The 24,870-nt window shown below is 47.4% G+C and overlaps 1 protein-coding gene and 1 non-coding gene across 2 annotated transcripts in view; one reads left to right on the plus strand and one right to left on the minus strand.

The window, feature by feature from the left end:
- EPHA10 (EPH receptor A10) overlaps positions 1-24,870 on the plus strand; it is a 45,362-nt gene that overhangs the window by 10,251 nt on the left and 10,241 nt on the right. Inside the window, exons 4-7 of the mRNA XM_007979347.3 lie at positions 1,120-1,275; positions 2,205-2,555; positions 17,072-17,205; positions 20,892-21,063. Of these exons, the coding sequence (XP_007977538.3) occupies positions 1,120-1,275; positions 2,205-2,555; positions 17,072-17,205; positions 20,892-21,063 (813 nt within the window). The remainder of the gene's footprint in view (positions 1-1,119; positions 1,276-2,204; positions 2,556-17,071; positions 17,206-20,891; positions 21,064-24,870) is intronic.
- Positions 5,174-5,272, minus strand: LOC119626496 (small nucleolar RNA U13). Its single transcript, XR_005242670.1, has one exon. It is a non-coding gene; the product is annotated as a small nucleolar RNA U13 (small nucleolar RNA).

The raw sequence follows: 24,870 nt of genomic DNA on the forward strand, positions 1-24,870 counted from the left end.
CTGAGTAGGTGTCAAGACTGGAACTAGGTCTGACTCATGGTCCAGGGAACTTTTACTGGCCCTTCTCTCTCCACCCACCCCCCTCCACCTGGTTGGCTTTACTTTCAGTTGGGAATTTATGACGCACTAACTGTGGTGGTGGGAGGGTGTGTGTGTGTGTGTGTGCGCGTGTGCATGCGTGCTTATGTGTTTGTCCCTGGGTAACTGTGGAACAGCTCTTGGGGCACTTCTCCTCCCCTCTTTTCCTCACAGCAGGACTGCAGAATTTGACTCATTTTCTTCCAGTGGTCCTGAGGGTGGTGTGATGTGGGCTTGGGTTGGAATCCCACAGGCTGTGGGACAGTAGCTGTAGGCAACCTCACCTCTCCTAGCCTTAGCTCCCTCATTTTTAAAAGGGGATAAAGGGCCAGGCACAGTGGCTCATACCTGCAATTTCAACATTTTGGGAGGCCAAGATGGGCAGATCGCTTGAGGCCAGAAGTTCGAGATCAGCCTGGTCAGCATGGTGAAACTCCATCTCTGCTAAAAATACAAAAAAAAGTAGCCAGGCATGGTGGTGCACGCTTGTAATCCCAGCTACTCAGGAGGCTGAGGCAGAAGAATCGCTTAAACCTGGGAGGTGGAGGTTGCAGTGAGTGGAGATCCGGCCACTGAATTCCAGCCTAGGTGATAGAAGGAGACTCAAAAATAAATAAATAAAAAGAGGATAAAGTATATAACCTCACAGACAGTTGTGAGGATTCGATGAATTAATAGATGTAATTTTAAAAATAATACATAGAGACGGGGTTTGGCCATGTTGTCCAGGCTGGTCTCCAACTCCTGGGCTCAAGTGATCCTCCGGCTTTGGCCTTCCAAAGTGCTGGGAATACAGGAGTGACCACCGCGACCGGCTGAAAGTAAAATGTTTCAAAGTATTCCGAACACACTGAGCATTTTCTAAGGGTAGGAAATGGGTTGTTCAGGAGTCACTCCACGGGGCAGTGCTGACTGGAGTGGCTGAGTTCCCTGTTTTTCTATCACAATTTGAGGAGATAAACGCTGCCCTAACCAGGCCAGTCAGGAAAGTGGGGAGAAACTGTGGAGGAGCCCCCTCTTCTCACCAGCCATGCCCTGCAGCCTGTCCCCCAGGGTTTTACAAGGTGTCCCCGCGGCGGCCCCTCTGCTCACCGTGCCCAGAGCACAGCCGGGCCCTGGAAAACGCCTCCACCTTCTGCGTGTGCCAGGACAGCTATGCTCGCTCGCCCACCGACCCGCCCTCTGCTTCCTGCACCCGTGAGTCCCCCTCCAGGCTGCACTGCGGAGGGTGGGTTGGGGGGTGGCCAAGGAGGAAGGCCTGATCCATGTGGTGGTGAAGGCAGGGGTTCCGCACTGGGGCCCACGAGGACGGACATGGGGGCCAGCTCCCGGAAGGCGGGGTATGGGGAGCGGAGCCTGGGCGCGCCCTGGGGGCCGGGGCCTTTGACGAGAAGAACCAGAACAACTACAAGAGTCCAGACAGAGGATGGGGTTAGGATGCCTGGTGGATCACTGAGGAGAGCGCCCCTCCGCTGCCCTCTCCTCACCCTGCCTACCCTCCAGCCGAAAGGGGGGCTCCCGACCTTCCTTCGCACCATCGGTTCTTGGTCCCTATAGGTCCCCATCCTCCGCTCCTCACTAACCTCCTCCCAAATCCTCACCAACCGCCCCACCACTCTCACATTCCAACCTCCCAAGGGCTCCCACGCCCCCATCCCTGACCCCTGGGGGAGGGGCGAGCCCCTCCTCCTGCTCGCCCGTGCTCCGGCTCACCCCGGGCTCATCCGCCATCGACCCCTCACTGACTGACCATGTCTGTTCCAATGTCCTTGACTGAACCCACGCCCCCATTCCTCCCACCCCAGACCCCTCACCCCTGTCCTATCCCCACTACCCACTGGCTCCCACGACCCATTGCCGCTCATCCATCCCTGTTCCTTCACTGGCCGTCCCTTCTACCCTCCTCCCTGACAGACCCCACGCCACTATCCCTCCCGTCCCCCGTCCCCCATCATCCACCCAGTCCCTTGATGAACGGCCCCGTTCCCTCCTCCCCGACTGACCCTCGCGCCCCTGCTTCTCCTGCCTCCCGGGGGGTGGACCAGCCCCCGCCCCCCTCGTGCATTCCGCCCCCCTCACGGGCACCCACGCCCCGCCCTGACCGCCCCGCCCCTCTGCCGCCTCAGGGCCGCCGTCGGCGCCGCGGGACCTGCAGTACAGCCTGAGCCGCTCGCCGCTGGCGCTGCGACTGCGCTGGCTGCCGCCGGCCGACTCGGGAGGCCGCTCGGACGTCACCTACTCGCTGCTGTGCCTGCGCTGCGGCCGCGAGGGCCCGGCGGGCGCGTGCGAGCCGTGCGGGCCGCGCGTGGCCTTCGTACCGCGCCAGGCCGGGCTGCGGGAGCGAGCCGCCACGCTGCTGCACCTGCGGCCCGGAGCGCGCTACACCGTGCGCGTGGCCGCACTTAACGGCGTCTCGGGTCCGGCGGCCGCCGCGGGAGCCACCTACGCGCAAGTCACCGTCTCCACCGGGCCCGGGGGTAAGGCCGCCCGCGCCCCCCACCCTGAGGTCCCCGCGCCCTTTCGGGGCCACCCGGTCGGTCTAGCAGGAGCCCCACCCACCCGCCCCAGAGAAGCCACCCTCTGTACACGCACCCCGCCCCTCTCCAGAACACAAAGTCACCCCCCGGACGCCCCAGCGTCAGTCGCCCTCCCCAGTGTGCGAGAGGGACTGAGGATGCAGGCGTCCCCTTACTACCGGGCCAGAGGGGAGACGCGCGGTTCTGTGCGTCTGCGGGAAGCCCCTGGGCGCTCGCCTTCTCCTGGACGCCTTGCACAAAGCCTCTGTCCCTCTCACAGCCCTGCAGTTGGCCTTACCGCTGATTTCTCAGGGAAAAAGAGGTGGAAAGTCCCTTAATCTCTTAACTTCCCTTTAAAAAAAAGTCAGTAGGAAGCCGAATTTACTTCCTTCCCTCTGTCTCGGGAAGCAGGATCCCGTCCTGTGTCCCTTACCTCCACCACTCGGCCTCTGCATGGTTTTGCTGCATCGGCCACCTCCTTTCCTGGTCCCGGGAAAGGGCAAGGAAGCTTGTAGAGTTAGGCTGTAGGGGCGATGGAACCCACCAGCCAACACGTCTCCGAGTCTGGACATGAGGTGAATAAGTGAAGACCTACAACCTTTTTACACCACGCCTTCATTCCTGACAGTTTCTTTTGATTCGCTTCTCAGCTGGGGTGGACCTTCAAGTATGCTTGTATTCTTTGCAAGAAAGATAAGCGAGTGGTATGGTTTCCGATTCTCTTCCTAATCGAGGCTATAGGATCGGCCTGTCACCCTGCATCCCTGCTTTCTGTGGTCCCGCTTCTGTCTTCTGGTAGTGGTGTTGCCAAGGAGAAGTCTGAGGCCAGGGTTACTTTCATTCTTTTCTACGTAACTTGGACATATGACATATACACGTATGCACACGGATGTTAGAATAATTCTTTAACCTACTTAACTTACTGTTGAATATAAACTTTTTTTTTTTTTTTGAGACAGAGTCTTGCTCTGTCGACAGGCTGGAGTGCAGTGGCACAATCTCGATTCACTGCAACCTCTGCCTCCCGGGTTCAAGTGATTCTCCTGCCTCAGTCTCCCGAGTAGCTGGGACTACAGGTGCATACCACCACACCCAGCTAATTTTTGTATTTTTTAGTAAAGATGGGGTTTCACCATGTTGACCAGGATAGTCTCGATCTCTCAACTTCATGATCTGCCCGCCTCAGCCTCCCAAAGTGCTGGGATTACAGACGTGAGCCACTGTGCGCCCAGCCAAACTTTTTTCTTTTTTTTTTTTTTGAAATGGAGTTTCGCTCTTGTAACCCAGGCTGGAGTGTGGTGGTGTGATCACAGCTCACAGCAACCTCTGGCTCCCGGGTTCAAGCGATTCTCCTGCCTCAGCCTCCCGAGTAACTGGGATTACAGGTGTGCACCACCACACCCAGCTAAGTTTTGTGTTTTTAGTAGAGATGGGGTTTCACCATGTTGGCCACGCCGGTGTCAAACTCCTGACCTCAAGTCATCTGCCCGCCTCTGCCTCCCAAACTGCTGGGATTACAGGCATAAGCCACCACGTGCCTGGCCGAAAATAATCATTTAACCAATATGGATTTCTTTTCTTTTTCTTTTTTTTTTTTTTTTTTTGAGACTGAGTCTTGCTCTCTCGCCCAGGCTGGAGTGCAGTGGCGCGATCTCAGCTCACTACAAGCTCCGCCTCCCGGGTTCACGCCATTCTCCTGCCTCAGTCTCCCAAGTAGCTGGGACTACAGGTGTACACCACCATGCCTGGCTAGTTTTTTGTATTTTTAGGGCTAGTTTTTTGTGTTTTTAGTAGAGACGGGTTTCACCGTGTTAGCCAGGATGGTCTCCATATCCTGACCTCGTGATCCGCCTGCGTCGGCCTCCCAAAGTGCTGGGATTACAGGCATGAGCCACGGAGCCCGGCCACCAATATGGATTTCTTTTGATTGAGTAAACCTTTTTATTTGCACAACTTTTTTTTTTTTTTTTTTTTTTTTTTTTTTTTTTTTTTTTTTCCGGGTGAAGTTTTCTTCAGGCCAGGAACAGTGGCTCATTCCGGTAGTCTCAGCACTTTGGGAGCCTGAGGCCAGGAGCAACATAGTGAGACCCTGTCTCTACAAAAAAATGTTAAAAATTAGCCAGGCATGGTGATGTGTGCCTGTAGTCCCAGCTGCTCAGGAGGGTGAAGCAGGAGGATCAGTTGAGCCCAGGAGTTTGAGGCTGCAGCGAGTGATAATTGTGCCACTGCACTCTAGCCTGGGTGACAGAGCCAGACCATGTCTCTTAAAAAAAAGAAAAAAAAGAAAAAAAAAAAAGTTTTATTCAGCCACTGCTTTGACTAGAACTTCTGATAACTCAAATATATCTCTTAAAAATATCTCTAAGCCTTAGGTTGTACATTCATTTTATGATTCTCAAATCTTGTCACTTCACTTCCCTTATCATTTTGAGCTCTTAATCCATTTCCACTGCCTTTTGGAGATTTCCCAGCTTGTCTGGGTTTCTGAAACAGTGCTGTTTTTTACTGTCTCTATTGTGATTTAACGTTTGCTATTGCATTTACATTTTTAAAAATTCTTTTTTTCCATCTTTCTTTCATGTCAGATGAGTATTTTGCCGACGTGAAAAGGTTTGAGGGTGACACATCTCACACGAGTGTGAATCCCCAATCATCACACTTACAAACTACAAAAGGATCATATTTTTAAAAATTCAGTATAGAAAAGGAAAAAACTCCATAATCTTATTACGTAGATATAAACAACTATTAATATCTTAGAGTATATACTTGCAGAAAATTTTTCCTGTCTATCTTGATCTCTGTATTCGTATTTGTAACTATCTACCTATAAAATCCCTTTTGTTTGAATACAGTCATGCACCATATGAAGACATTTCGGTCAACAATGGATGGCATATATGATGGTGGTCCTGTTAGATTATAATAGAGCTGAAAGACTCCTGTCACTTAGTACTTTCTGTCACAATTGCCTGCAGTATTCAGTACAGTCACATGCTGTCACCCAGGCTGTACAGGTTGTAGCCTAGGTGTGTCATAGGCTATGCTGTCTAGGTTTGTGTACGTACACTTTGATGTTTATACAACAATGAAATCACCTAACAACACATTTCTCAGAACATCTTCCCATCATTTAGCAACGCATGATGGTAGATGTAATACTAACTTTTATGTGGCATTTTATATTAACAATCTTAACTGTTTTGACACAGATAGATTTAGAAGCTTTGTTAGGGATATACTCTTCTATTTCCATGTTCTCAGTAAGAATACTAAGCTTCCACTGATTGAGTGCCGCTGTGTTTGGCACTGTGCAATATGATTTTCTACATTAATTCATTGAAATGGGGCTGGGCGCTGTGGTTCACGCCTGTAATCCCAGCACTTTGGGAGGCTGAGACACGTGGATCATTTGAGGTCAGAAGTTCGAGCCAGCCTGGCCAACATGGCGAAACCTCGTTTCTAAAAATAAAAAAAAAAATTACCCAGGAGTGGTGGTGCACACCTGTAATCCTAGCTACTGGGGAGGCTGAGGCAGGAGAATCGCTTGAACCCCAGAGGTGGAGGTTGCAGAGAGCAGAGATCGTGCCACTGTACTCCAGCCTGGGCGACAGAGCGAGACTCCACCTAAAAAAAAAAAAGAAAAAGAAAAAGAAAAAAAGAAAAAAGCAATGAAACTCATCTTAGATTGGTCTTGGAACCCAGGTCTGTCTGACCTTAAAGCCCTGTGCCTTTAACCCCTAGGCCATATAATGCTTCAGTGAACTTTTCTAAAATCAGAAATGGATGCTAATTTTATAAAATGCTTCTTAAGCATTTTCAATATGATCAATTTTTTTCCTTTTTGACCTGTCAGTATGATGAATTCTATTAATGGATTTTTCAGTGTGAACTCTCTGCACTCCTGGATTATACCCTACTAGATATGAGTATATTATTCTTTGGATGTTTTGCTGAGTTCATTTGCTTATATCATAAGATTTTTTCCATCTACATTTCTAAGAGAGATTAGTGTTTTGTAATGTGTTCTTTGTTAAGTTTTGGCACTATGGTGATGCTGGCTTTGGTAAAGGCATTGGGAAAAATTTCTTCTTTTTCTCTGCTCTGGTACAGTTTTAATAACACATTTATATATTCCTTGAAGGCATGAAAAACTGCCTGGGAAACTTTCTGGGTTCTATGCCGTTTTTGGAGAGAATGTTTGATTTATTTATTATTTATTTATTTATTTATTTATTTATTTATTTAGATGGAGCCTCACTCTGTCGTCCAGGCTGGAGTGCAATGTCACCATCTCAGTTCACTGCAACTTCCACCTCCCAGGTTCCAGTGATTCTGCTGCCTCAGCCTCCCAAGTAGCTGGGATTACAGGCGCCCACCACCACGCCCAGCTAATTTTTGTGTTTTTAGTAAACATGGGGTTTCACCATGTTGATCAGGCTGGTCTTGAACTCCTGACCTCAGGTGATCTGCCCGCCTCAGCCTCCCAAAGTGCTGGGATTACAGGCATGAGGCACTGTGCCTGGCAGTTTGATATTTTTAATCTTTACTGTAACTTCTTCTTGATCAGTTTTATAAATCGGTGCTTTCCTAGAAAATATTTTGGTATTCTTTTTCTAATTTATTATTAGAAATGTATATATATTTCCTCAGTACCTGGAGTTAACATCTCTTTCTCTTTCTTCCTGTTGCATGCTTGTGATTTCTCTCTTTTTTCTTAATTATCCTTGCCAGAAGTTAATTTTATTGGTTATGACACAGAATCAGCTCTTGAACCTATCAATTACATTGTTCTTTATTTTCGTCACTTATTTTATGATTTTTTTTTTTTTTTTTTTTTTTTTTTTTTTTGAGATGGAGTCTCACTCTGTCGCCCAGGCTGGAGTGCAATGGCATGATCTCAGCTCATTGCAACCTCCGGCTCCCAGGTTCCAGTGACTCTGCTGCCTCAGCCTCCCAAGTAGCTGGGAGTACAGGTGCAGGTCAGCATGCCTGGCTATATTTTATGATTTTATCTTTATTAATACCTCTATCCTGCTTTCCTGAAGTCTTTTTTTTTTTTTTTTTTTTTTTGAGACAGAGTTTCACTCTGCCTGTCACCCATGCTGGAGTGCAGTGGCACAATCTCGGCCCACTGCAACCTCCGCCTCCTGGGTTCAAGCGATTCTCCTGCTTCAGCCTCCCGAGTAGCTGGGATTGCAGGCACACTCTCCCATGCCCAGCTAATTGTTTTTGTATTTTTAGTTGAGACAGAGTTTTACTATGTTGGCCAGGCTGGTCTCGAACTCCTGACCTCGTGATCCGCCCGCTTCAGCCTCCCAAAGGATTACAGGCGTGAACCACTGTGCCTGGCCAAAAACTTTTAATTTTGATGAAGTCGAATTTATTTATTTTTTCTTTGATTGCTTGTGCTTTTGGGGTCATCGCTAAGAAACCATTGCTTAGTCCAAGGTTAACATTTCTGTGTTTTAGTGTTGTAATTTTGACTCAAATTATTTTAGAGGATGTGCTTTTATTTCCAGATGACTTGTTTTTATTTTGTTTATCTTTATGTTGCTGATTGTAGTGCTTCATGGAGGTTCGTACAAGTTTAAAAATTTTTAAACTATTTCATGGCTACTGTAAAACAATGTGCACTATTTTATAGTGTAGTTGTTTTTCTCTCTCTGTTTATATATCTATATCTCTATCTATCTATATATCTATATATACGCACATCTTCCTCAACTTAATGACAGGCTTATGTCCCATTAGGCTCATTATAAGTTGAAAATACTGTAAGTTGAAAATGCATTTAATGCATCTAGCCTGGCAAATATCATGCCTTAGCCTAGCCTTCTTTAAACATGCCCAGAATGCTTACATTAGCCTACAGGTGGGCAAAAGCACCTGTTTTACAATGAGTATTTTACATTGAGTATCTCGCGTAATTTATTGAATACTGTATTGAAAGTCCAAAAACAGAATGGTTGTATTGTTTTTACACCATTGTAAAACAATCATCAGTTAAACCATCACGAGTTATTAGTGTTGTAGTTCCTTCTTATTTTTTACTTGATGTTCCAAAGACTGAGAGGGGTTTGTTTTGCATTCTACTTGTGATTTTGTTAAAATTCCTTGTATTTGTAATGAATTTTATTTTAAATATTTCAATTTTGCTGATGCACTTTTATTTTCTTCACCCAGGCCTTCTCAGTTTCTCCATTTTTATCTCATCTCACCTTTTTTTTTTTCTTCTCCACCTGTTTACTCCTTATGACCTTCTGTACCTAGTTGGTGGAGGCTGTGTTTTCTTTCTTCTTAAAGTGCCAGAGCGTTTTACTTACTCTCTATCATATTAAATCACTTTTCAAGATCTGCTTCTCCTGAGTCTTCAGAATAATGTTGCTATTCCCTTATTCTGAAATATTTTTCCATATATCCAATTTCTGGTGTTTTCTGTTTACTTGTTCTTTTTTTTTTTTTTTTGAGACGGAGTCTCACTCTGTTGCCCAGGCTGGAGTGCAGTGGCCGGATCTCAGCTCACTGCAAGCTCCGCTTCCTGGGTTTACGCCATTCTCCTGCCTCAGCCTCCCAAGTAGCTGGGACTACAGGCGCTGCCACCTCGCCTGGCTAGTTTTTTGTATTATTTTTAGTAGACACGGGGTTTCACTGTGTTAGCCAGGATGGTCTCGATCTCCTGACCTCGTGATCCGCCCGTCTCGGCCTCCCAAAGTGCTGGGATTACAGGCTTGAGCCACCGCGCCGGGCCCTACTTGTTCTTGAGTAAGGAGATAGCTGGTGTTTGTTAACAACAACAAAAAAGATGGCGTGAATTGCCCTTTGAATTAGTTATGAGGTTTTCAGCTGCAAGTAACAATAAATCTCAGTCTGATTTTATTTTATTATTATTATATTATTATTATTAGAGACAAGGTCTTACTCTGTCACTCAGGCTGGAGTGTAGTGGCATGATCATAGGCTCACTGCAACCTCGAACTCCTGGGGTCAGGTGATCCTCCCACCTGGGTCTCCCAAGTAGCTAGGACTGCAGGCATCTGCCAACATGCCCAGATAACTTTTTTTTTTTTTCTTTTTAAATTTTTTTGTAGAGACGGAGTATTGCTATGTTGCCCAGGCTGGTCTCTAACTCCTGGCCTCAAGCAAGACCCCCACCTATGCCTCTCAAAGCTCTGGGATTATAGGCATGAGCCACAGTGCTGGGCCCTAACTGACTTTAACTTAAATGATTTCTTAGCTCACATAAGAGGGCTAGAGTTAGAGCTTGGTTCATTCAGCAGCTCAAAAGTGTCAAGGACCCAGGTTTTTTCTGTCTGTCCACTCTGCCATTCTTATCACATAGGCTGGTTCCCTCATGGTAGCAAGGTGGCTGCAGCAGCTCCAGACGTCACATCCTTACCATTCAGTGGCAGAAAAAGAGCTGTTTCTTCCTTGCAGGTATCTTTTCAAAAGCAAGAAACTTCTCTGAATCCCATGTCTCCAGCTAACTTCTTTTGTTGGCCAGAACTGGACTGTAAGCCCAACCCTAAACCATTCATTGGCAAAGGGAGTGAGTGCACACAAATGTCTTAGAACAACCAGAATTTACCCAAGTCACCTATGGGGAGACAGACTCTGAACCAAAAATTCAGCTCAACTAGCAGGAAAGGGAACAAGGCTGTTGACTAGGTTTCCAATAGTATCTGCTGCAACTTTGGCCCCACTTGGGTGCTGGCTGATTCCTATCCCAAAGCTACAGCTGGAGAGCAGGCGCTGGGTGTTAGTTTTTAACTCCATTAGCAGGATTTATCAGGCTTTCATCTAACTATCTCTTCGGAGCTGAAATGGAACCATCTTCTACCTCTCTATCCTCTCTATCCTGGCCATCTGATACTTTCCACAAATGTAGCTCAAAAATTAACATTTCTAGCCTCCCTTCCCCATCTCTGCCCCTATCTGAATTCACAAGGAACTTTGCCACCTCCTAGAATGCTTCATCACTCCTCTTACCTTTGTGCTCAGGTCTTTTCTGGGAGCTGCCATCTCAAAGTGAATTTTGGCTGAGAAGCGCCCCTGGGGGATAGGGAAGAGCACTCTTCCTCGAAAGCAGCTCTGCAGTAGAGTGCTGGCTGTGCATTGTCCACTTGACAAAGACCTGTTTTTTTTTTTTTTTTTAAAGGATCAGACACTGAATGGAGGAATAAAGGATTTTTCGAGTTATTTTTAGAATGGGAGGCAGTGCTACTCTGTGGGCAGTGTAGCCTGGGGATTCATTACAATTGCACTTTTTGATCTAGTCCCACTGGCTTAATCAAAGTAGAAATGTGCCACTCTTCTCTCCAGCGCCCATTCTGGCGATCAGCTGTCAAGACTAGTTCATGGTGATGGTGTAGGTTTTCAACTGCTACTGTGTCTTTATGTTTTAATTGGAATTTGGGAAAGACATGGAGTGGAGGCTGCTAGCTGTATATAACATTGAAGACTAGAAACCACATCCACGCACTTATCAGAGCCTGAGCCACCTACTCCCTGTCTCCACTTCCTTGCCTTATTACTCTCTGATCAGTACTTTCCTCAATCCCCAGAAGGCACCAGGAACGTCCACTTTATGAAAGCCAGTGGGAAGTTTGAATCATCATCTTACTCTGTCTCCTGTCAGCGTAAGACATTGCCCAGTGCCAGCTCCTCTTGCTGGAATGCTCAGTCCCTCATACACATGACTTCATAAAATTCCCACAGCAAGCCTAGGAGGTGTCATCATTGTTCCCATTTTACACATGGGGAAACCAAGGATCAGGGAGTAAGATCACTTGCTTGTGGACCAATAGTGGGCTGACCACCAGAAAAGTCAGGAGGGAACCTTCCTAAATGTTCTCTTCCCTGGGCTTCCATCACCATGGTCTTCCTCCTGCCTCTCTGGCTCCTTCTTGTCAAGCTTCTCTTCCTTTGCCTGGTCCTTAAATGTTGGCGTTTCTCAGGCTTATTCCCTGAAAGCCTTTCCTCTTCTCTTTCTATGCATTTTCCCTGGATGGTTTCATCCCTTCACCTTCTCATGGCTCCTGCATCTCCATCTTTCTCCCAGACACCTTTTCTGAGCCCCGGAACCATTTCTCCCACTGCTTTCCTGGCATCTTCTCTTGGAAACCCCTTTGCTGAACACTAACCTCAGACCTTATTACCTCGCATACATATGTGTATGTGTGTGTATGCTGCTGTTCATCTGACGTCATCTAGACCGGCTGTTCTCAAACTTGCCTGCATACTGAAATCACCAAGAAACTTAAAAAATAAAACAACTAATCCCTGAGCTCCAGCCTACAGTGATGATGATTTGTTTGCTCTGGGCTGTGACCTGAGCATCATTTTTTTATTATTGTAAAAAACACATAAAATGTATCATCTTAACCCATTTTATGTGTATAGTACGGTAATGTTAACTAGATATGTTGTCCAATGGATCTCTATAACTTTTTCTTTTCCTTTTTTTAATTTTTTTTTTTTGAGACTGGGTCTTGCTGTATTGCCCAGGCTGGAGTGCAGTGGCAGCCTTGACCTTCTGGTCTTAGGCAGTCCTCCTGTCTCAGCCTCCCACGTAGCTGGGACCACAGGTGTGTGACACCATGCCCAGCTAATTTTTTTATTTTTTTGTAGAGACAGGGTTTCACTTTGTTGTCCAGGCTGGTATTGAACTCCTGGGCTCAAGCGATCCTCCCACCTTGGTTCTCTCAAAGTGCTGAGATTACAGGCATGAGCTCTCATACCTGGGGTGTAGAACTTTTTCATCTTGCAAAACTGAAATTCTATATCCAGTCAACAACTCCCCTTTACCCCCACCACCCTCCCCTGGCAACTACCATTCTACTTCCTTTTTTGGTGGGGGGTGGTGCTGGGACAGGGTCTCTATCAACCAGGCTAGAGGGCACTGGTGCAATCTTGGCTCACTGCAACCTCTGCTTCCCGGATTCAAGTGATTCTCCTGCCTCAGCCTCCCAAGTAGCTGAGATTATAGGTGCCCCCCACCACACCTGGTTAATTTCTGTATTTTTAGTAGAAACAGGGTTTCACCACACTGGCCAGGCTGGTCTTGAATTCCTGGCCTCAAGTGATCTACCGGCCTTGGCCTACCAAAGTGTGCTGGGTTTACAGGCATGAATCACTGAGATTACAAACATGAGTCACTGCACCTGGCCTACTATTCTACTTTCTGTTTCAAAGAGTTTGACTACTTTAGATACCTCACATAAGTGGAATCACGCAGTATTTGTCTTTTTGTGACGGATTATTTCACTTAGCATAATGTCTTCAAGGTTCATTCATACTGTAGCATATGACAGAATTTTCTTCTTTTTAAGGACTGAATAATATCCTCTTGTATGTATATACGACATATTCTTTTTTCTTTTTTTTTTTTTACTCTTTTATTATTATTATACTTTAAGTTCTAGGGTACATGTGCACAACGTGCAGGTTTGTTACATAGGTATACATGTGCCATGTTGTGTGCTGCACCCATCAACCGTCATGTACATTAGGTATTTCTCCTACTACTGTCCCTCCCCCCACCCTTACCCCCAACAGGCTCCAGTGTATGATGTTCCCTGCCCTGTGTCCATGTGTTCTCATTGTTCAACTCCCACCAATGAGTGAGAACATGCAGTATTTGGTTTTCTGTCCTGGTGATAGTTTGCTTAGATTGATGGTTTCCAGTTTCATCCATGTCCCTGCAAAGGACATGAACTCATACTTTTTTATGGCTGCATAGTATTCCATGGAGTATACACCATATTTTCTTTATCCATTTATCCACTTATGAACGTTTAAGTTGCTTCCACCTCTTGGCCATTGTGAATAATGCCACAGTGAACATGGGTGAGCAGTATCTCTTCAAGACCTGATTTCAGTTCATTTGGATATATGCCCAGAAACAGGATTACTAGATCGTATAGTAATTATAATTTTTTGAGGAACCTCCATATTGTTTTCCATAGCAGCTGCACCAATTTACATTCCTACTAATTTACATTCCTACACAATGGTGTACAAGGGTTCCAATTTTTTCATGTCCTTGCCAACACTTGTTATGTTCTATATTTTTGGTAGTGGTCATCCTAAAGGATGTGAGGTGATATCTCATTGTGATTTTTATTTGCATTTCCCTGATAATTAATGATATTAAGCATCTTTTCCTGTGCTTCTTGGCCTTTTGTATATCTTTTTTTTTTTTTTTTTTTTTTTTTTTTGAGGCAGAGTCTCACTCTGTTGCCCAGGCTGGAGTACAGTGGTGCAATCTCAGCTCACTGCAAACTCCGCCTCCCAGGTTCAAACAATTCTTGTGCCTCAGCCTCCCGAGTAACTGGGATTACAGGTGCACGCCACCATGCCCAACTAACTTTTGTATTTTTGTACAGACGGGGCTTCACCACATTGGCCAGGCTGGTCTCAAACTCTTGACTTCAGGTGATCTGCCCCCTTGGCCTCCGCAGGTGCTGGGATTACAGGCAAGAGCCACCGCGCCTGCCCGGCCTGTATATCTTTTTTGAAGAAATGTCTACTGAAGCTGGTCTGAGTGCAGTGTTGTTTACAACTAATTGATCACAATCAGTCATAGATTTCTTTGTTCCTTCTCCACTCCCGCTGTCTCTATTTTTTAATCGAGCTATCTGGTCTTTGTTGTTGAGTTCTAGACGTTCTTTGTATATTCTGGATATTAACCCCTTAGATAAATGGTTAGCAAGCATTTTCTCCCATTTCAAAGATTGCCTCTTCACTCTGATTATTGTTGCCTTTGCCCTGCAAAGTTTTGATGTAGTCTCATTTGTCTATTTTTGTTTTTGCTGCCTGTGCTTTTGGTGTCATATCCAAGTAATCATTGCCGAATCCAGTGTCATGAAGCTTTCTCCTGTGTTTTCTTCTAGGATTTTTATCATTTCAGATCCTACCTTTAGGTCTTTAATCCACTTTGAGTTCATTTTTTGTATATGATGTTAGGTGAGGGTCCAACTTCATTCTTTTGCAGGTGGATATTCACTTTTCTCAGTGTCATTTGGTGAAGAGACTATCCTTTCTGTATAGCATAACCTTGGTACTCTTGTGGGAGATCATTTGATCATACATGGAGAGGAGTTATTTCTGGGCTCTGTATTCTGTTTCATTGGTCTATATGTCTGTACCATATTGTTTTGATTACTGTAGCTTTGAAATATGTTTTGAGGTCACGAAATGTGAGGACTCTACCTTTGCGTGTGTGTGTGTGTAGGTTTTGTTGTTGGTTGGTTTTTGTAAATGATGGAGTCTCACTGTGTTGCCCAGGCTGGTCTCGAACTGCTGGCCTCAAGTGATTCTCTTGCCTTGGCCTCTCAAAGTGCTGGGATTACAGGTGTGAGCCACTGCCTCTGGCCCAGCTTTATTTTTCCTTCCCATGATTGTGTTGACTATTCACGGTCCTTTCAGATTCCATATGAATTTTAGGATGTTTTTTGTATTTCTGCAAAAAAAAGCCTGGGATTTTGATAGGATTGCATTGAATCTGTAGATCACTTTTGGTAGTAGAGACATTTTAACAATGTTAAGTGTTCTATTCCATGAACACATGATGCCTTTCCAATTATTTGTGTTTTATTTAATTTCTTTCAGCAATATTTTACAGTTTTCTGTATAAAAGTCTTTCATCCCTTTGGTTAAGTTTATGTCTAAGTATTTTATTATTTTTGATGCTATTGTAAGTGGGATTGTTTTCCTAATTTCTTTTTTGAATTGTTCCTTGTGTATAGAAACACAACAAATTTTTGTGCATTGGTATTGTATTCTGCAACATTGCTGTATTTTGTTTATTAGTTCTAAATTTTATTTTATTCTTTTGAGATGAAGTCTTGCTCTGTTGCCCAGGTTGGAATGCAGTGGCACGATCTCGGCTCACTGCAACCTCTGCCTCCGGGGTTCAAGTGATTCCCTTGCCTCAGCCTCCTGAATAGCTGGGACTACAGGCATGCACCACAACACCCAGCTCATTTTTGTATCTTTAGTAGAGACGGGGTTTCACCATGTTGGCTGGGATGGTCTCGATCTCTCTCTCTCTCTTTTTTTTTTTCCCCTGAGACAGAGTTTTGCTTTTGTTGCCCAGGCTGGAGTGCAATGGTGCAATCTCGGCTCACTGAAACCTCCACCTCCTGGGTTCAAGCGATTCTCTGGCCTCAGCCTCCCAAGTAGCTGGGATTACAGGTGTGCACCACCATGCCTGCCTAATTTTGTATTTTTTAAGCAGAGATAGGGTTTCGCCATTTGATCAGGCTGGTCTCAAACTCCTGGCCTCAAATGATCTACCCACCTCGGCCTGACCTCAAGTGATCCACCCGTCTGGCCGGTCTAGATCTCTTGACCTCGTGATCCGCCTGCCTCAGCCTCCAAAAGTGCTGGGATTATAGGCACGAGTCACCACGCCTGGCCTAACAATTTCATGTGTAGACTCTTTAGGGTTTTCTATATATAAGATCATGTCATCTGTAAACAGAGATAAATTTCCTGCTGCTTTTCCAGTTTGGATGCCTTTTATTTCTTTTTCTTGCCTAACTACTCTGGCTAGAACTTCTGGTATTATGATGAATAAAAGTAATGACAGCAGACATCTTACCCTTTTCCTGTTGGAGGGAAAGCTTCCAGTCTTTCACCATTGGGTATGATACTCCCTGTAGGCTTTTCATATATGTCCTTTATTCTTTTGGGATAATTTCCTTCTATTTCTAGTTTGTTGAGTGTATTACCTCTTTTTTTTTTTTTTTTTTTTTTTTTTTTGAGATGGAGTCTCGCTCTGTCACACAGGCTGGAGTGCAGTAGTGTGATCTCAGCTCACTGCAACCTCCACCTCCCGGGTTCATGCCATTCTCCTGCCTTAGCCTCCCGAGCAGCTGGGATTACAGGCGCCCGCCATGACACCTGCCTAATTTTTTGTATTTTTAGTAGAGACGGGATTTCATCGTGTTGGCCAGGATGGTCTCGATCTCCTGACCTCGAGATCCACCCGCCTTGGCCTCCCAAAGTGCTGGGATTACAGGCGTGAGCCACCGCGCTGGGCCGAGTGTATTACCTCTTGGTCAGACCATTGGAATCATTAAGTAGCAGGTCTTTCTGCCTCTAAATGCTCCCTTACGTCTCCAAGCTGCAGCAAGTATAGAAAGAGCCTGGAGCATTAGAGCCAACCACCATGAGAGAAGCTGGGGTGTAAGGGGTGGGCAAGCAGCAGAAGGCCTAATGCTTTTCCTCTACGGGACAATGAAGAAAAGGGCTGTGCGGGCAGAGCGGCCTCTTTCCTCTGGTCCCACAGACTCCTCCCCTTTGGCCGCGCCTCTCAGACTGTTCCCTAGCCCCGCCTACAACCCCTTAGACCACGCCCCAGGCCTCTTTAGTTCCATCCCACAGCCACGCACGCCTCACCCTCTTCCCCCGACCCCCAGCCCTGCCGTGCAGTGGGGCAAGGTGGAGAATCCCACGTTACTTACTTTCAGCGCCCTGGGAGGAGGATGAGATCCGCAGGGACCGAGTGGAACCCCAGAGCGTGTCCCTGTCGTGGCGGGAGCCCATCCCTGCCGGAGCCCCTGGGGCCAATGGCACGGAGTACGAGATCCGATACTACGAGAAGGTGAGTGCGTGTCTGGGAGGGACCTGGAGCCTGCCCTGCACCTGTCCCACCGGGCTTCCGGTTCTTCAGGCAGTCCTCCCAGCAAAAGCCCTCGTTACTCCCTTTGTAAACAGAACCGCCCGTCTCCTAGGGGCCCCAGGCTCGAGTCTCCTCGTCCTCCCCCGGACTCCTACTCTTCCTCTCTCAGCTCAGGTCTATCTCCATCACCAACCATCTCCATTGTCCCCATGTCACCTAGTGTTTCAGTTGACAAAGAGCTTTCTCTGGGGCCTGGCCCAGATTTTGTGTGGCTGAATCTTATACGTACCATATGTAGAGACCTTTTAAAGAAAAAGGACACAGAAAGATCATATCATTTCTAATTTTACAAAAATGCCTGACCATGGAGCACATTGCTAGGTGTGGTGGTGTGCTGGTAGATGTTTAACAGCCAGCTTTCCAGAACAATAAATGTATGAGTTAATATAATTCCAGTCATATAAAAAAAATGTGTAGCACAACATTTACAGTGATAATAAAATACGTACAGAACTCTTGATTGTGAACTCCATATAGCCAATTGATCCCCATAGGATACTTGTGCTGATTTTTGCTGACCTCTTGTATCCATTGTCAGTCGGTGGTTGCAGCTTAGCTGTGATGTAACAAATGGAGTCACATCCCAATCTGCTCTTTTCCCCATAAGTTTATTATCTTTATTTTTATTTATTTATTTATTTGGAGGCAGAGTTTCATTCTTATTGCCAGGCTGGAGTGCAGTGGCATGATCTCAGATCACTGTAAACTCCATCTCCCAGGTTCAAGCGATTCTCCTGTCTCAGCCTCCCAAGTAGCTGGGATTACAGGCATATGCCACTACACCCGGCTAAGTTTTGTATTTTTAGTAGAGACAGGGTTTCTCCATGTTGATCAGGCTGGTCTCGATCTCCTGACCTCAGGTGATCCACCTGCCTTAGCCTCCCAAAGTGCTGGGATTACAGGCGTGAGCCACTGCACCCGGCCAATTTATTATATTTAAATCTGATATGCAAGCTACCGTTAAACTGTTTCTCACTTCGGTGCAAATTATATTCACTAAAGTGAAACCTCTTTCAGCTTCTACATGTGTCAGAACTTCACTCACTCCTCAATGACATGAGGGACTCCTTTGCTGAAAATAGTTTTTGAATACTAGAAGTCTATTGAGACCTGTGAGTGTTGGGGGTGAGTGAGAAGGAGGAGAGAGTCCTGAGTCACTGCTGGGTGTCTAACCTGGGTAACCCAGAGTATGAGGTACCACTGACTGAGATGGAGAAGCACTGAGGTGGAAGCACAGGCTTGGAGCAAGATGATGACCCTGGTTTTGCTCATCTAGCATTCAGGTGGCCTGTGAGAGATCCAGGTGGACTTGCTGAAGCTTAAGGGAGAGATCTGGCCTGGAGAGAGAGAGAGAGAGAGAGAGAGAGAGAGAGAGAGAGAGAGAGAGAGAGAGAGAGAGAGAGTTGGGGGCTCTCAGCATAGAGACAGTAGCTGCTGCCAGGGGACTGGAGGAGAGAAACGAGAAGGGGAATGTGTCTGAGAAGAGTGGCCAGGACAGAGCCTTGAGGAATGCTGATGTTTAGGGACAGCAGTAAAGGACACTGGGAAGCAGGTGCTTAGAAAGGACTCACTGAATGGACTTTGAGGATCAGGGCACAGATGAGAGTCCCAAGGCTGAGGTGGGTGGATGCTCCCAGGTTGCTGAGCATGAAAACCCTCAAAAAGAGGAGCAAGGACCAGGCTCAGTGGCTGCCACCTGTGATCCCAGCACTTTGGGAAACTGAGACGGGAGGATGGCTTGAGGCCAGGAGTTCAAGACCAGCCTGGGCAACAAAGTGAGACCCCCACCTCTACAAAAAAGAAATTAGCCAGGTATGGTGGTGTGCGCCTGTGGTCCCAGCAACTTGGGATGCTGAAGCAGGAAGATCGCTTGAGCCTAGGAAGTCAAGACTGCAGTGAGCAGTGATTGCACTGCTGCACTCCAGCCTGGGCAACAGAGTGAGACCCTGTCTCAAGAAAACCCACCAAAACCCCAAATACAACAAAAAAGAAGGAACAAGGCCGGGCGTGATGGTTCACGCCTGTAATCCCAGCACTTTGAGAGGCCAAGGCAGGTGGATCACCTGAGGTGAGGAGTTTGAGACCAGCCTGGCTAACATGGCGAAACCCAGTCTTGATTAAAAATACAAAAATTAGCCAGGCATGGTGGTGGGTGCCTGCTACTCCCTGCTAATCCCAGCTATTCAGGAGGCTGAGGCAGGGAGAACTGCTTGAACCCGGGAGGCGGAGGTTGCAGTGAGCTGAGATTGCACCACACTGCATTCCAGCCTGGGTGACGCAGTGAGACTCTGTCTCAAAAAAAAGAAAAAAAAGAAAAAAAGAAACAAGTATCAGGTATAAAAGTGCTATATTTGAAAGGCTTCAGGGCACTCTCATGGAGCCTGCTGAGCAGAAGCCTTGCTGGGCCACTAGACCTGGGCGGGTGTCCGGCAGCTCCTCTCTGGAGCCACAGTGCTTCTCATCTCAACCTTTCTCTCTGCACACCAGTCCAGCCCACGTTGCAGAGGAGCTTGCTTGCAGCACATTGCCAATGCCCAGGTGGGCAGCCTTGCTCCTTCCTCCTCCCTGCCCCTAGCCTGCCCTACCTTGGAGGTCCTGACGCCACTGCTTCTCCGTCTTTCAATGGATTGTTGAGATGCCTGGAAGAGAGATTCTGATTGGCCCAGCTTGGGTCAAAGTCCGTCCCAATTCCTGAATGCTATGGTCAAAAAGCTGGAGCCACAGAATATTAGCGGGGAGAGTAACCTTCCAGGGCTGTGAATATGGCAGGGACTCTAATAAGGTGTGGGCAGGGACGAAACGACGGGAGGAGCATCTCTAGTATGCCATTGTCAGGTGTGTTGGGGTGGAGTGGGGGGCAGCATGATGTTAAGCAAAAAACACAGGCTCTGCAGGGATTCCGAGGGTGCACCGGCCCCTTCCTTGATGTGAACCTCACCTAAAAAGGAGGTGGAAATGCTGACTCCACAGGGCCATTGTGAGGCTCACGGGAGGTAAAGAGTCTCATGTAGAAGCTGGCACTGAGTAGGCACTCATCAGTGATAGCCCCAGCTGGGGCCTTGGGGGAGTCTTCACCCCTCTAAGCTGGGTTTCCTTATCTGTGAAACAAAGAAATAAGATAATACTTTCTGTCCTCTGAGCCTTGCAGGACAGTTGTGAAAATCAGACATCAAGGAAAGGAAAAGTCTTGTGGGCCATTGGGGGCTTTCGTGGGTTAGGGCTCATTCTCTCATTCTGTCCTCTGAGGCTTCAGGCCTGCCTAGGGCACTGGCCCAGCTCAGCCTGGATGGACAGGCCCTGGTGGCCCTCATCCTATCATCCCCCGGAAGGAGGATCTGGCGTCTTCTCTAAAATTTCTCTTACACAGAGGTGGGGCTATTCTCAGCTACAAGTGCCACAGACTGTGGGTGGGAGCTTGTGGTGAAGACGGGCTGAGGATCCATGGGAAAGATCCCTGGGAACCCCCAAGATGATTGGGGTTGGGTTTTCCCGCTCAGCCCACGTTCACCTAAGGATGCTTCTCCTGCCTCCCTGTTCCTGTTCACCCTTTGTTCTCCTAGAACAGTGGACCTGGCGCTGGTGGGCTTCACTTCTTGATCTCTCTCCAGGGTCAGAGTGAGCAGACTTACTCCATGGTGAAGACAGGGGCGCCCACAGTCACTGTCACCAACCTGAAGCCAGCTACCCGCTACGTCTTTCAGATCCGGGCTGCTTCCCCGGGGCCATCCTGGGAGGCCCAGAGCTTTAACCCCAGCATTGAAGTGCAGACCCCGGGGGAGGGTAAGTAGTGTGTATGAGTGGACAGGGACCTAGATAGACAGAACCCTGCACGGGGCTGAGGCAGGGAGACAAATAGAGGGGGAGAGTTATCTGGAGTTATCTGTGCCATTAAGGGAGCCTGCAGAACAGTTTAATTACAGCCTAATTAATTAATGACTTTGGAATCCACTGACTAATACCTGTTCACCGACTTGAATTAGATTGGGAAACTGTCCTGGAGGAGCTCACAGAAGAGGGGTTTGTGAACAGCTGTAACCCATGTCTCAGCTGGATAGAGACTCAGTTTGGATAGAGACCCAAACATGGGATGCTGTCCCTTTCCTCACCAGGCCTTAGAGTGTGATGCTGACTTCACTAAAGGTTGATGGATATGAAGGGGTTGCATTGCAGTGATAAAAACAACAAATAAGGACTGCAACCGGGCGCAGTGGCTCACACTTGTAATCCCAGCACTTTGGGAAGCCGAAGCAGGTGGATCACCTGAGGTCAGGAGTTCGACACCAGCCTGGCCAACATGGTGAAACCCTGTCTCTACTAAAAATACAAAAATTAGCTGGGCATGGTGGCGGGCACCTATAATCCCAGCTACTCGGGAGGATGAGGCATGAGAATTGCTTAAAACCATGAAGCAGAGGTTGCAGCAAGCCAAGATTGTGCCACTGCACTCCAGCCTAGGGTCACAGAGTGAGACTCTGTCTCAAAAAAAAAAAAAAAAAAAAAGGAAGAATTGTGTACCTTAAGTGGGTAAATCACATGTTATGTGAATGGTATCTCAATAAAGCTGTTACCAAAACCAAACAAAAACTGGACATTGAATATCCTCATCTGAAAACATCTCTGGCTTCTCCACAATATTGTGCTTTCCTCCCTCCTCCTTTACTTCCCTCCCCTGGTTCCTCTTCTCCCCACCCACTCCCCAATTCCCTGACGTGTGCAGAGCAGTTTAGCTCTCTTGTTGCTTTGCCTGCTGCTAACCTGGCCCTCAGGATCTCACCTCTATCTACCCTGAGCAGCTCATGAAAATATTTTCCTGAACAAAGGCAGTTCCCCCTAAGAGGCATTCTGGCACCAGCTGTCAAGATAATAATTCTTTCCAACCTGCTACATGACTCTAATCCAAGATAGGAAGAGCTCTGAGCCCAAAGCAAGGTGAAGATAAAATGTTGAAGGGGTCTGAGTTCTGGGAAGAAAGACCACACTTCTTGCCTGAATGCAAAAAGTGTTAGACCTCGGCCAGGTGCTGGAAAGAGGAGATTAAAGCTGGGGAATATTTGAATGTGTACAGATGGGCAGGGAGGCATTTTGGGGAGAGGAAGCCATCTGAACAAAGGCGGGCAGGTTTTTCTGGAGTGGGCGTGTGGGGGGCAGGAGCTGGGGGCTGTCAGCGGAGAAGGGCTGATGGTCTCCATTCATTGGGTACCTCTCAGTTGGTAGAGACTGCTGAGATCCCCAGCCCCCCTTCCTGTGGCCGTGGCTATGGTTCTCCTAATCTGCAGAGTGTGGTTTCCCATGAGCTGTGTCTCCAAACTGAGATTTTTGTTTGTTTGTTTGTTTGAGATAGGGTCTTACTGTGTCACCCAGGCTGGAATGCAGTGGCACAGTCACAGCTCACTGCAGCCTCAACTTTCTGGGCTTAAGTGATCCTCCCACCCCAGCTTCCCAAGTAGCTGAGACCACAGGCGCTCGCCACCATGCCCAGCTAATATTTTTACTTTGTTGGGATCTCACTATGTTGCCCAGGCTGGTCTCGAACTCCTGGGCTGAAAGCAGTTCTCCTGTCTTGACCTCCCAAAGTGTTAGGATTACAGGTGTGAGCCACCATGCCCGACCCCAATCAAGGTCTTGGTGAGCATTTATGCGTCACCACTGTGCTAGTTACGTGTTGCTATGTAACAAGTTGCTGCAACATCTAGCAGGTGAAAACAACAAATATTGAATATCTTATTTTTCCATGGATGGGTAATATAGGTGCCTCTCAGCTAGGTGCCAGCGACTTAGGGTCTCTTCCAAGGCTGCCGTCAAGTTGTCCTCAGGGGCTGTGATCATCTCGGAGCTTAGCTGGGGGAGAGTTCACCTCCCTGCTTGGGGTCTTGCTGGTTGCTGCTGAGGCACACTGTTCCTTGCCCCGTGGGCCTCTCCTTAGGGCTGCTCACCACAACTGCTAGGTTCTTCCAGAGACTGTGAGCCAGGGAGAGGGCACCCAAGACAGAAGCCATTCGTCTTGTTTACTCATCTTGGGAATGACACCCCAGTACTCTTGCCATATTCTGTTCATTAGAAGTGAGTCCAGCCTGCACTCACGGGGAATGGATACCAGGAGGTAGGGATGCCATCTCAGAGGCTGCCCACTGCTGGCATCTTTCTCCATTTCTGTGTCCACATGGATGCCTCATTTCAAGCAGTTCTTGGCAACTCTGTTCCCCTCTGTCCATGCCCAGACCCTTGACCCTCTTTACCTCTGGAACCCTGGGCTCTGAAATACCCTCTTTGACTCTAGCATTTTTGGTCTCTAACTCTCCTCTTCTGTTCCTCCTCACATGCTCTGTGACATCCGAAAGACAGCTCACTGGATCCTACCTCATCTTCAAGGCTTTTAGCTCCTCCGGGCCCCACACCCATCTCTACCCAGCCCCTGCAGATGAGCTCATCAGAAATACCCCCTAACTCTGCCAGCCCTCATTCCCTCGGCGTCTTGCTGCGTCCACCTGCTAGTCCCCAAACTTGGACCTTTCTCCTCCCCATGTCCCACGCGGAAGCTGCCTGCAGAGGTGTACTTTCCAATCTCAGTTCAGTCTTCAGGGCCACTTAGTACTTTTCCCATTCCTAATAGTTACGCCAAACCTTCACCTCTCTCAAGCACCTCCTCTCCATCCTCACTCCCACCTCAGCAGACACCCTCATTCCTTTTCTTCTTGGGCAGGAACTCTCTCCACTGCTCCCTGTTGCCCACAGGAGAAAGTTTTTACTCCTTAGCTTAGCATTCAAGGCCCTCCAGGTTCTGGCTCCCCCAGTTCCCTCCGTCTTCCCACCCTCCAGCTTCCTATTTGCCACTCTCCGCCTTCATGCAGTCTGTTTCCCAGACACATGGGACGACTTGCCATTTTCAGACCCAGCGTGTGCATCAAAGCACCATCAAAAATCCTTCCAGTCTGCAGGTCCAGTTCAGATAGCACCTTTCTTTGTGAAGCCTTCCTCATTGACTTTAGGAATAAATTATTGTGCCTCTGCTCAGCTCTGCTCATTTCTGTTTCTTTTTCTATCCTACAGTTAAGATTTTTGTTTCTATCTCACCCATAGGCCCATGCACCCCTCCAGATTCATCACTGTCTCCTCAGTACTAATGCAAACTGGGCACATAGGTTGGATGGATAGATGGGTCGATTGGATAGATTGATGAATAGGGCTGAGAGCGAGGGTCCTCTGGGCTGCTCTCTTGGGGAAATAGTTCAAAGCAGAAACTTTGGAATCAGGCAGAGACTTTTGGAGTCATGCTCAGATCTTAGGTTCACCACTTTTTAGCCATGTGATCTTGGGCACATTATGTAATTTCTCAACCTTAGTCTCCTCAGCTGTAAGATGGAGATGATAATGCCTTCCTGGATTATTGTGATGATGAAACAAGACAGTATAGTGAAGGCAAATGGCCCAGTGTCTTGAATGGAGTAAGGTGCAGTTACCATTAGCCTTTTTTATTGCTGTTGGTGGATGGTCTGGATGGGGGGTAGGGAGCTCAAAGCAGAGGTCATTCCTCCTGCAGAGCGACTTTGAATCTCTCACTGCTCATCTGAAAGGCATAGAGAGAGGCCT

Source organism: Chlorocebus sabaeus, chromosome 20 (genome assembly GCF_047675955.1).
Source record: "Chlorocebus sabaeus isolate Y175 chromosome 20, mChlSab1.0.hap1, whole genome shotgun sequence".
In the NCBI taxonomy this organism is placed as follows: Eukaryota; Metazoa; Chordata; class Mammalia; order Primates; family Cercopithecidae; genus Chlorocebus; species Chlorocebus sabaeus.